At 46.5% G+C, this 12,385-nt stretch overlaps 1 protein-coding gene across 8 annotated transcripts in view; it reads right to left on the bottom strand.

The window, feature by feature from the left end:
• Positions 1–12,385, bottom strand: part of Cc2d2a (coiled-coil and C2 domain containing 2A) — a 109,004-nt gene that overhangs the window by 91,779 nt on the left and 4,840 nt on the right. For 5 of the 8 annotated variants that reach the window (XM_021260260.2, XM_021260262.2, XM_021260261.2 and 2 more), the window contains exons 2-4: positions 10,770–10,825; positions 8,412–8,495; positions 6,504–6,651 (exon numbers count right to left, since the gene is read on the bottom strand). In XM_021260260.2, the coding sequence (XP_021115919.2) occupies positions 6,504–6,651; positions 8,412–8,495; positions 10,770–10,808 (271 nt within the window). In that variant the 5' untranslated portion in view covers positions 10,809–10,825. Of the gene's footprint in view, positions 1–6,503; positions 6,652–7,766; positions 7,870–7,922; positions 8,056–8,411; positions 8,496–10,769; positions 10,826–12,385 lie in introns of those variants that run through there. The other 3 variants (XM_021260263.2, XM_087187384.1, XM_087187383.1) reach the window with 2 other exon arrangements.

Raw genomic sequence — 12,385 nt, 5'->3', positions numbered from 1 at the left:
TTCTTTTGACAACTTAAAAAAAATGCAACAGGGACCTAATATTTCCATGACTGTTGTAGGGGTGGTGGACAAAGGGGTTTGAAGAATGCTGGCCTGACCTGTGTTTTATTTCTGCCTCTCCTCTCTAAAACTCAAACCCTTACGTAGAAACCCTCCCACCTTGGCAAAATTCCAGGGATGGAAATGTGAACCTGGAGTGCGGGAGCAGCACCCGGCAGAAGCCAGCTTGATTCAGGAGCTGAAACTGGAAAGGAGAAGAGGTCGTATCCCGCGGGGCTGGGAGGAAAGCTGTAATGACGTGGACAATGCAAGGACCTAAAGTATCACCAGCCACAGTCAAAGCTCTGGGGACACAGGATTCTGCCAACAAGCAGGGAAAAGCCAGGGCAAGGAAGGGGCCAAATGGCTAAGGACAGTCACCAGTAGGGTGGAAGAATGAGGTGGTTACCCACTGAAGGGTATGAACGGAGGGTGACACAACCTGATTTTTTTTTTTTTTTGGTACAGGAGATTGAACTCGGGACCTTGCGCTTGCGAGGCAGGTGGCAGAACCACTGAGCTAAATCCCTGGCCCACAACCTGATTTTTATAAGATTTCTCTGGCACCTTGGTCAAGAATGAGGGGAGAATGCAAGCAAAGAGACCAGTTAGGAGGCTCTCGCAAGACCTAGGTGAGAGATGAGGGTCTAGGGTCGGGATGGGGGAGCGGAAGGATGGCTACATTTTAGGCTCATTCTGACGGTGGTGCAGATGGGCTTGGTGGGTGTGGGCGGAGAGGTGGAGGAATCCAGGAGGCTGCTTCAAGTCCTCCCCCAAAAAGCTCCATTAGGAAGATGGGAAAGGCTGTAGGAGAATCAGGCTTATGTTGGCAGAAAGTGATTGCTTTCAGGTGCATGAAACTTGAGTCATCTCAAAAGCGGCCACAGACCTAACTAAAGAGCTAAAACTATAAACCTTCTAGAAGAAAACATAAGAGAAATATTTCAAGATCTTGGGTTGGGCAAAGAATTTTTAGATACAACTCCAAAAACACAATATGTGATTAGAAAAAAATAAATTCGAATCTATCAAAATTAAAAACATTTATACTTCAAAAACATCACTGGAAAAATGAAAAGACAAGCCATTGACTTAGAGAAAATACTATATTTTCAAGTTATTTATCTGATAAAGTACTTGTACGTAGAATAAAGAACTCTGAAAGCTCTATAGTAAGATAAACAGTTTAGAAAATTTACCTAAAAGATGTACAAATGGCTAACAATAATACAAAAATATTTCAAAATCATTAACCATGAGGGAAATGCAAGTTAAAAGCACAATGAGATACCAGTTCATATTCACCATAAAGGCTATACCTGTATACAGTCCCTCTTAATCTTCAATTTCAGTTACTTGTCATCAACCACAGTCCAAAAATATTACATGGAAAATTTAAGAAAAAAGCAATTCACAAGTTTTGAATTTCGTGTGCTTCTGAGTAGTATGCTAAAATCTCATGCCATCCAGCTGTGTCCCACCGGGACACGAAGCACCCCTTTCCCATGGACCTGTGCTATATAAATTGCCACCTCTTGGTCACTTAGGAGCCACGCTGGTAATCAGATTTACTGTCATGATATCCAGGTGCTTGTGTTCAGGTACCCTTATTTTACTTAATAAAGGCCTCAAAATGTAACAGGAGTGATACTGGCAATTCAGACATAGCAAAGGGAAGCTGTAGGTTGTTTCCTTTGTGTAGCTGAAAGTTCTCAATGGGAAAGAAAAAAAATCAGATGCTGAGATTGCAAAGGGATGCAGAATAATAAGATATTTTGAGAGATAAAGAGGATTTATATAACCTTCATTACAAATATTGTTCAAGCTTCTATTTTATTATTAGTTATTGTTGCTTACCTCTTATTGTGTTAACATGTTTGTTAAGCCTTACCATGGGTAGTTATGTAAAGGGGGAAACCTATTATAAAGTTCAGCTCTCTATAAGTTTCAGGCATCGCCTGTGGGTCTGTGGAATGTATCTCTGTGAATAAGCAGGAGAGTACTGTAGTTAAAGACAGATAATACAAGTATTGAGAAGGATGTAGGAAGGCTGGAACTCGTGCCAATTGTTGGTGGGAACATAAAATGACAAAGCCACTTTGGGACAGACTGGCAGTTTCTTAAAAAATGAAACATAAATTTTATCAATAGTCTACCCCTAGAAATCCTCCCAAGAGAAATAAAAACATATGTCTTCAGGGAGATGTTACAAGTGTTCATGGCAACACTGTTTATACTGTACCAAAATGAATATAATCTAAATGTCCACCCAGAGATGCATAAAGAAACAAAATGTGGTATGTGTGTAGGACGGAATATAATTCAACAATGAAAAGAGGAAATGTGGATACATGCTACAGCGTTTAGGAATCTCAAAAAACTATGCTAAGGGAAAGAAGCCAGATGCAAATCACTACATATGCGATTCAATTTACACACAATGTCAGGAAAGTAGGTTTATAGGGATAGAAAACAGATCTGGGGGGCCGAGGATTTAGCTCAGTGGTTAGGCCTGCCTCACAAGTGCAAGGACTCAAGTTTGATTCCCAGTACCAAGAAAAAAAAAAAAAAGAAAACAGATCTGTGTTTGTCTAGAATTAGGGCAGGGGTGGAGATAAAGACACAAAGAGGAAATGTGGGGGTTAATGAAAATGTTCTAAAATATTTATACATCTATACATTTATCAAAAATTCCCGAATCATATACAGTGGTACCTCAGTTCATGAACTTAATTTGCTCTATGATTTTGGAAAAGATGGCCATGTTTGTGCGTTTGTGTTCGTGCAGGAAGATGGCTGCACTCATGTCTGTCACCCACTGCAGAGTTTTGCAAAGCACTTCTTGGTTTTTTTTGGTACCAGGGATCAGACTCAGGAGCTTGCACTTGCAAGGCAGGCGTGCTGCTGTTAAGCCAAATCCCTGGCCCTGCAAAGCACCTCTGTCTGCAAGCCAAACTGTTTGTGAACAGAAGCGTTTATGAACCAAGGCAGTACTGTACTCAGAATGGGTGAATTTTATGATTCGAACAGCTGTCTCTCTAAGGCTATTAAAATGAGCTGTCTTGTTAATATCCAAAAGTCGTAAATGCACACTCGGTCTGGCAGGGGCCAGGCTGAGGAAAACAGCGTGTGGACAGGATCAAAGCCTTGAGGTACCAACAGGAATCGGTGTTGATACAGAAAGCAGGGCCACGCTAGGAACTCGAATGCACGACACCGGGCAGCTGGGCTGTGAGTGAGGGCTCCAAAGACGAGAAGAGGAGCAGCCAGAGAGGCAGAAGGAGAACCAGGTGAGTGGCACTTGGGAAGCAAAATAAAAAAGCAGGAGGGAGGATGAGCAGCTCAAGCTCAAGCAAGACTCGGCTTCCTGGCATCACGATGCTGCTGGGAGCCCCGTCAGTTCAGGATCAAGCACTGATGGTGAATTAGCAAACGTGCGGTCTTCACTGCAGCCCCTGAGCATCGTGTGAGGGAGGGCACAGATCCCCATGTTTTCTGCGTGCGTCCTCTGACACACCTGGGCTGGCCCTGGACCCCAGGGTGACCCCTGACACCCAGCTCCCTCCTCGCAGTCCCACATGCTATTGATTCCTTGGCCCATCTCTCCAGGTTTTGATGACTTCTAAAAACTTCCCCCAAATAACTCATCTACTTCATTAACATCACATTTCACTAGTTTCTGAGCTTTCTTTTGAGCCAATACTGAGAAACTGGCTCTGAAATGATACTTTAATCAGAGAACCTACCAAGAGTGAGTGGAAAACAGCTGTTAGTAATGAAGAAATTTATGTTCATGAGAAACAACTTAACTTTGGATAGTCCCTCCCCTAAGAGGGTACAAGATGAAATCATGGGGAACCGTGTATGTCTTACACTGGATGTTTACTTGACTTGGGCCTTGGGCATGTTCCATGAAATGATTTCTTCATTCAGAATGTCATGCCTGGACATATGTCCGATCAGTAGACGGGAGGCTGCAGCTTTCACTGTGTGTGTTAGTGCTGCTGTTCACTGGGGAGGTGGCACCCTGGCTAAGCGTTTGTGCAGTGTGGAAGGCCACCTGGTCCGGGTGCTGGTCTCAGGCTCTCAACGCTGCCTGGCTTTGGCAACACCTGGAGGCGTGCTATGGCAGCCCCGAGGGGCAGCCCAGACCCAGGGGAGAAGGACAAAGTCCGGGCAGGAATCAAACATCTGGATCCAGATGTGCAGACTTCATCTGAAGGACACAGAGGGTAAGCTGGTCAGGTGGGAGGTGAGCAAACCCAGGCCAGAGCGAGGCCTGGGGCAAAAAGAGAGAGGAGAGCTCAGGACACTGTTCATCTCCCCCCGCCCCGAGATGATTTCAGATCCTCACACTGCACAGGGGATGTGGAAGCGCAGAAAGGTTCCACTCAGACTCCTGGGCATGGGGGATGTTTCCAGACGGGGGGGACATGTATATATGGAGTTTTGAAAGTTGAGTAGCTAAGCTGGATGTGGTGGCACACACCTGTAATCTCAGCACTCGGGAGGCTGGGGCAGGAGGATCACTGTGAGTTCAAGGGCAGCCTGGGCTACATAGTGAGACCCTGTCTCAAAAACAAACAACAACAACAACAACAACAACAAAACCAAAGGACGAAGAGGAAGAGGAAGAGGAGGAGGAAGAAGAAGACTTAGAAAGTGGAGTAGCTAATACAAAAATCTAAACAAAAAACCCCAATAGATAAAGGATTAACCCACGGTGGGGAAGCCAGGAGAACTATCCCCTTGAGTGTTATTATTTTTTTGGGGGGAGGATGAGGAATGGCTGGATCAACAATGCTGTGAACTCTCAACTGGCTCTGTGTCTCCCATGGAAGATCTTCCACAAGTCCCTGAGAACACTGCTGGGTTACAGCACTGCCACTGTATCTTCCACGGGCCATTAGCTCTTAAGAGCAAGAGGGTCAGGCTGGCAGGTGTAGAGTGGTGTTATAATTTGGCCAGAGAAATCGAGTTCTGGAGGTCAACAGGTGAGAGCGTGAAGTTTTGCTCCATCTCTTGTGTTTATCGATGCACACTAGACCTAGTCTTCTAATCTATGAAACAAACTCTGATAATCAGACTGTTCTGATACTTAAGCAACAATACAGATAAAGACCTTAGCACCATGCCTTCCAGATTGCTGACTAGCTCCAAACATGATCTTAAATTCTCAGAGTCTGAGGCTGTCAGATTTGTCTTCCATTTATCTGTCTGCCTACCTGCCTTTTAATCCCTCCACCATCATAAAAGCCTCAGATAAATCAAACAGTTCCATAGCTTTCTCAGTTTTAACCCATGCAATCAACTTTGTTGTTTAGGCTGGATTTGAAGTTTCACCTGGGAAAATGCAAGTAAACAGTGTTTATAAATTAGTCATGAGCAAAAAGGTCCCGAGTTCGATCTCTGGTACCAAAAAAAAAAAAAAATCTCCTAAGAGGAGCTATGAGAGCCAGGAAAACAATACATTTCCATTGTTGAAGCCACTTTATGAATGATATTTTGTTATGGCAGCCTGGAGCTGACTAAGATAAATTGTAAGCTTCAGGAGGGAATACTTTTGAGTATTTAGAAAAAGAAACAGCCACATTCTGGTTCTGTTCTTAATAAGTCCTAACAGCTCTCTGTGTATCATTGCTTTTCCCAGGGTTGGACTTGAGATCAGCTGGCTTCCAAAATCCTCTCATTTGCAACAGTTACTTTATCCTCCCTGTGCACAGTGATACAGTGTAACAGGTAAGGATTGGAAAGTGTAACACACTCCCCTCACCCAATCCACTTTCGCTGAAAAGCAGTGAGTTAAGGGCAATGGTTTTCTTCACAACAGGCAAATAACTCATGGTGTTCACTGTAGAGTGAGTAGAGGCCAAAGTTCTTGGAAGGGGGAGGGAGTGTACAAGGAGTGAGTGTAGGCATCCTAAGCGACAAGGTCACCTAGGGTCTCAGAAATCTCCCTCATTTCTTCCAAGGTCAGATTCAAGCCCCACTCCATTGATGTATGCATTTCCCTTAACTGTGTCATCCTCCTTTGAATTTCTGCATATTTGATTATCTACACCATTTCTGTTTCAATAAATGCTTCCTAACTTAAGCATTTATAGAAATACATTCCAAATCTTAGACAAATACTGACCTTTAAAATGACAGAGTTTTGATAAAGTGGGATGGAGCAGTGGCCACACATGAAAAATAATGTCCCTAAAATAGGCATAGTGGTGCACATGTGCCCTGCCAGCACTCTAGGAGGCTGGAGGATCACCAGTTCAAGCCCAGCCAGGGCAATTTAGTGACTTAGCAAGACCCTGTATTTAAAAAAAAAAAAAAGGCCTGGGGATGTAGCTCAGTGTGAAGGTCCTGGGTTCAATCCCCAGGGCTGAAACAAACATACAAACCAACAACCCCAAGAAATTCTCGGATAGCACTGTGCTGAGCTCACAGTAGACAATTAATTTAATAAGTACCAGCTGGCCGGAACTGAGTGACACTCCGAGGGCCCCGCCGGGCCGGCACACTGACGAGCCGAGTCTGGGACTCTTCCTGTCCCGGCTCCTGCTGGGAGCTGCCATGGGCTTTTTCAGACACCATTTCCCCGGGGCCAGCTGTTGGTGGCTGTGGACAGAAGATCAAAGGTTCAGAGGTGCCCAGGGCTTCAGGTGGCTCAGTTCCTCACTGAGGACGAAGTTGGTCAGCAGTAAAAGGATGCTACTGAGAGCTGGACAACCGTGGTTCCTATCACCCGAGTCACTGTGGACAGCCACACTGACCCCCACCCTAGGAAGGGGAGCCAGTCCTGAGATTTTCTATGAGGTGTTAAAAATGAAATTACTGAGGGATGCCCAAATAAGATGGTCATTTTCACTTTCTGTAGGTAAAATGTATAGAGCTCTGCAGAAGAAAAAATCACAATCAAAGAATTCATTCCTAACCCAGATAGATTGGAAACAGCTGTTAGAGTGTTTTGTCCATCCGGGGCATTTGTCATCAGGGTAGATACTGAGCCTATACTTTGCTGCCCCAAGAGTACCCTGGAGCATCTTCCTCAAACTCTGATAGGAGACAAGAGGGAGATGGAGGGATGCCTTCCGGGCAGACAGACAGGGCTCGCTGCCAAACTCTGGTGTGGGCTTGGGACAGTTACTTAACTTCCTGGCTTTGCCTTTCCACCTGTGAAGCATGGAGCAGAGCAGTTGATTCTGACTGCAATGGATGACAGGTGGGCCTGGGGCGCTTCAGCAAGGCCATCCTTAGGGATCTCAGCTGAAGCACGGGTTACAGGACGGTCCTACACCTCCTGGCGGGTAACTGCGGAGACCTATTATATCCCGGTCTCCATCCCTGTGTAGTCTGGGATTAGCTCTGTCTCCCGCAGCTCACTGTACCTGTGACTTTAGAGCTCAGGGCACAAACCGTTTTCATCTGCCCCTAGCGTCCCCTGGCCAAGTGTGCACAGCAGTGAGGCTATGCTGAGGAAAGGGTTAAAGCTCTGGGCGCAGGTCAGCTCCGGAGCGAGCAACCAGAGACTGGCTCCGCGTCTGGTGGCCGGGTGGCACCCCGCCTCCTGAGCCCTGCTCTGCACGGCCTTGGAAAGCAAGCACTGCAGGAAAGCAAGCAGGCCCTGGCCTGCGGGGGGTGCTGAGCCTGAAGGGCTGGAGGGAGGCTTCCTGCCCGCTGGGCTCCCGGGTGCCCTTCCCTGTTTTCCCGCTGGGCTCCTGCAGCCCCATTACCAAGTGACTGCTGGCCAAGATGGCGCTCCCCTTCCCGCCCTCCTTCCGGAGCTGGCATCCGAGGGGGCCTGGCCACCCCTTCCTTCATCCACATTAACCGCTTCCCTGCCTCCCTTCGCAGAGGACAGTTGCTCCTTAGCAGGGCCACAGAGTTACCTTGGAAAGGTTTGTCTCGTCCTGGCTTAAGAGGAACTCCTGCGGAGACGGGGGAGGGACGGAGCAGCCCGGGGCCAGGGGCTGGCTGCTGGCTCAGACTGAAGTGGAATTTGGCCTTGGGGTGAAGAAAGAGGGGTTCCCTGGGATCTGCAATCCTGCACTGCCATCTACTGCCAGTCCTTGGTTATGGCCCGAGTGACAACGCTGAAACACGCTTCATCCATTCTTGGTTGACTGCTCACAGGAGCCCGGAAGAAACTTAAAGGAAAAACGCTCCAAGTACAAACCACAGCCCTATCGTGAGGATCGCCCACCAGCCCGCACACCAGGGCTCCCACACCGGTGTCCATCTGCAGTCCCCAGAGCAGCCGGGAGTTTGTGCCCACAGGAAGGGTGCTGTTCCTGACAGAGTCGGTGTCCACCAAGGGGTGCAGGCAGGCCGCAGGTCACTGACACCATGCACAAGCAGAGCTTCCCTTCACCTCCTACCTGTTTCTTTTTTCGATGTCTTTCAGCCTTTGAATTCTTCTTCCACCTTCCCACATCTGCCTCCTCGTCATTTTCAGTGAACTCCTTTGTTAAAATGCAAAGGGAACAGGGGAGAGAATCTTATGAGAGGAAGCGGGGTATGATTTTCAAGTATCAGAATTAAAAACACCATGTTGACCTCGGGTCTGCATCCATGACATCAAATGTGAGCGAAGGAACAGTTAGCACAATCTAAGTGGCCGTCACATCTGCTCTTCTCAAAATAACAAGCTCTTGAAAACCTGAACCCAAGTGAAATAGTTGTAGACATGATATTGGAGTGCCGTTGTTGCAGGTCTGCATTTATGGCTATGAGATTTATGGGGCACTTACTATGTTCCAGCTCTGGGGGCCTCAGGACAGAGTACAGCACACTGCCCACTCACCATCAAAGAAAGGCAACTACCAAGGGAAGCTGTCAGGACAGACGGCGAGCCATAGCTCAGGACAAACATCAGACTCATGCCCGGGATTCCACAGCTGTCCTTTCCAGCCTCGCCGGCAGGTGAGGAAAAATGAAAACACAGCACATGCTAAATCACCACGAGAATCGTAACGCAGAGAAAAGTTTGGCAAATCTTTTTGAAATGGGAAAATCGCAAAGGTCATTTTCTTTGCACATTATACTTTTTAGCATTTTAGACAAAATATTAGAGCTGAAAACTTGAAAGTATCCAAGCCCTAAAGTTTTCTTGTCCTAGAGTTTTACAGAGTGGGTCATGAGCACCTGTGGAGTCAAGGAGAAGTTGCAAGATAAACGTGGACCCTCTCCTGGCAAACCAAATTCATTAGACCTCTTTTTCTAAAATTGTTGCTTTTTCTAAATATGTTGCTTTTATCCTAGAACACAAAGCCTGGATCTTAATGATATGAGAAGGTTTCAAAGAACTCGAATGCAGGTTGTGGGGCCAGGGCCCAACTACTGCTCCGTTCCCTAGGCCACTGGGCTTAGGGAAGCCAGGAGCTTCGGTTACGGAGGAGAGAGCTGAAGTCGACTGGAGCATGGCTTTGGTGGGGATTTTCCTGGTCTTTGCGAATGCTCTCCTTCCTCAGGGTCCACCAGATACAGCATTCTTAGCTTAGAGATTCACCAACTTAATTACGAGATGATGGTAATATGGAGGTGTGCAGGGATGGCTCTTTACACAAATCTGGTTTTGTTGGCTTAGAATGGACTTGTGAGAAGTCTAGGTCATTTTTTCCTTTCCAATAATATTTCATCTTTGATCATTAGAAAACTGACTGGTAAAACTTGCAATAAGATGGAATGGGAGCTCCATGCGGGCACTGGATTTTGGTCACTGTGGAATCCCCAGGGACTAGAGACACAGACAATATTTGTTTCATGCATCAGTGGGCAAATACAGAGCTGTGTGGCTTGTAGGTACTTAGTATCATGGTTAAAGTTAATCTGCATGGTTTTCATAATGTGTTCCCTGAGGAGTTTGGAAGCATTACATTGGAAACAGTGCACTTTCTCTCTCTGGTCTTTAACCAGTGAGCCCTTAAGCCCAGGGAGAAGCAAGGATCGAGAGGAGCAAGCATTCTCTCTGCCAAATTGGAGATGGTTTTCCTTCTGTGGGCTGTGCGGGGCTTTAGTGAGTTTGTGCACCATGAGACAGAAATTTCCAGGCTCGAGCACAGAGGGTTTTATTAGCAAATGTAATCAATGCAATCTACAACTGTGGCCTTCCTTCTCAACTTTATAGGAAAGCATGGTCTTCAGGCAGAGGTGGGCCCAGGAGCGGGTGGTGAGTGGGAGCTACTGTGTGCTGCAATTCAGTTTCACAGCATTTGTGGAAAAGACAGACAGAGGCGCCTATGGGCCTGCAGCACCCCTCACCACCCACCTCCTCTTCTCCACCATGTGCCTGAGAGGGAAGGCCTGGCAACTAAACTTGGCCTGAGGGTGCCTCCGTACTTGGAGTCTTTCCTTAAACTGCAACCTAACTTAGCACTAAGTAATTGAAAGCCTAACTTACGAGTATACACTGTAGCAAATAACTGAGTCTCACAATCACAGAAGCTCAATCAATCGGAGGTAGTCAATGGATCAGATCACGTTCAACTAAGGCAGCACTGAACTGCAACCAAGCAAGCATTTCCGTTAGTTCCTCACTTTCATTTCCCATCCTTAGATGCTCTCGAACCTCTGCTAGTTCTGAGTGCTATCTTACTCATAAAGTGCCTTGGTCCAACTAAGAGCTGTTAAATTGAATCTAACAGTTTTTTAAAACCACATGCAATTCATGCTTGTTGTTGGCCTTAAGTTTCTCATTAAAAAATACATCCCAAAGGGACATCGGAACAGCCACTTACCTCTGTAATTATTTTTACTTTCTCTTCCCTGGGATTCATTTTGTTTCCGATGGATCCTTAAGAAAGAAAAATGAAGAACTCAGGCATTTTTAAATCAACGAATTATCATTCTTCTTCCATTAACGAAGAGGAAGCTGACCTTGCCAGTTATCCAAGTGTGTGAACTGAGAAGGCTGTGTTCACAGGAACCCAGTACCTGCAGACTGGGTGGAAGCAAGCACTGGAGCAGAAGGAAGGGAGCCAGTGGCTTTGCTGTGCACATCTGTGGAGTCAGCTCCATCATTCCTCCTCTCCCCTAACTCTTCCCCTCCTTTGTCTCACTCAGCAGAGAGATGAGACCATAGAGAAACCCAAAGCCCTCACCTCATCCACCACCTCCTGAGACATGCCACCCTCCTGTTTCTCCTTGCCTCTGTGAGTGTCCCTACTCCTGTCTAGCCAGCTGCTCCACCTGTCTCTCAGTCGCCACCACTTCTCTTCTCCAGGTCTCTGATCTGGACAACTCCCCCTGCATTCACCTGGACAGTCACTGCCTCCTGCTCCACCAGCTCATGCCTATTAGTGTCAAAGTGTCGTAACTTATTCATTCCTTTAAAACCAAAGCGCTCTCTTGACTTTACTTGTCTTTCTAGCAACTGCTTACTTTTTCAACCCCTATAGAAAATTCCTCAAAACATTCCCTCTTTCTAATCATTGTTTTTTGGGGGATCTGCCACACCCTAAAATTGCTCTTGCTGAGTCTCCGAAGACCCCTGCACTGCCTCAGTTCCCATTGTACTTGACCTCATCAGAGGCATTCAGCGATGAAAGCGGCCCATCATTTCCTTTCGGATACTTTCTTCATGTGACTCTTGGGGTAAGTTGCCTCCTGGTGTTCTTTCTACTTCTCAAAATCCTTTACGTTTTTTTCCTCATCTTCTAACATCAAACACTGGAATGTTCTGGGATTCAGCCTGACCTGCCCACACTCGCCCTGCTTCTTGGCTTTCTGTGCTGTCTTTGTACTTCCTGTATTGACATCCTGAGTCCAGACATCTCCCCAGAACTCCAGACTCAACTGTGTGACTACTTGATGGCCAGCATCACTTGCCTAACAGGCCCAAACACAGTTCTTGGCTTTTACCCTTATGCTGCTTGTGCTGCAACCTTCCTGTCCCAATAAGTAGAAATCCACTGTGCACAGCCCAGAAACCCTAACTCCTCTCCATCTCTCCCTGACATTTCATATCTGTAGTGTTGAACTGGAGGTGTCAACTTGACTGGATGAAAGAATAACTAGAAATCTGGAAAGGCATTGTTTTGGGTGCATCTGTGAGGGCATTTCCAAAGGAGGTCAGTGTGTGAGTCTGAGGGGACTAGATCAGGAGGACCTGTCTTCAATGCACAACCTACGCAGCTGGTGACCTAGAGAGAGCAAATACAGAAAGTGAATTGGTCTCTCCCTTGAACCCTTAAGACTTAGGACATGATCTGTTATGGGCTATATCTAGATGTATCCCCAAAGCCTTATGCACTCATAGGTGGGGCTTTCGGGAGGTGGCTGGATCATGGGTGTGGGATACTGAATTAAGGATGTGATAAATGGATTAATTTACTGATTGGCTTAGCATAGTTCT

This window comes from Heterocephalus glaber, unplaced genomic scaffold (genome assembly GCF_053883595.1).
Source record: "Heterocephalus glaber isolate CG9 unplaced genomic scaffold, H.glaber_assembly_v1.0 deba00001509, whole genome shotgun sequence".
In the NCBI taxonomy this organism is placed as follows: domain Eukaryota; kingdom Metazoa; phylum Chordata; class Mammalia; order Rodentia; family Bathyergidae; genus Heterocephalus; species Heterocephalus glaber.
This window is presented reverse-complemented; position numbering and strand designations above follow the sequence as displayed.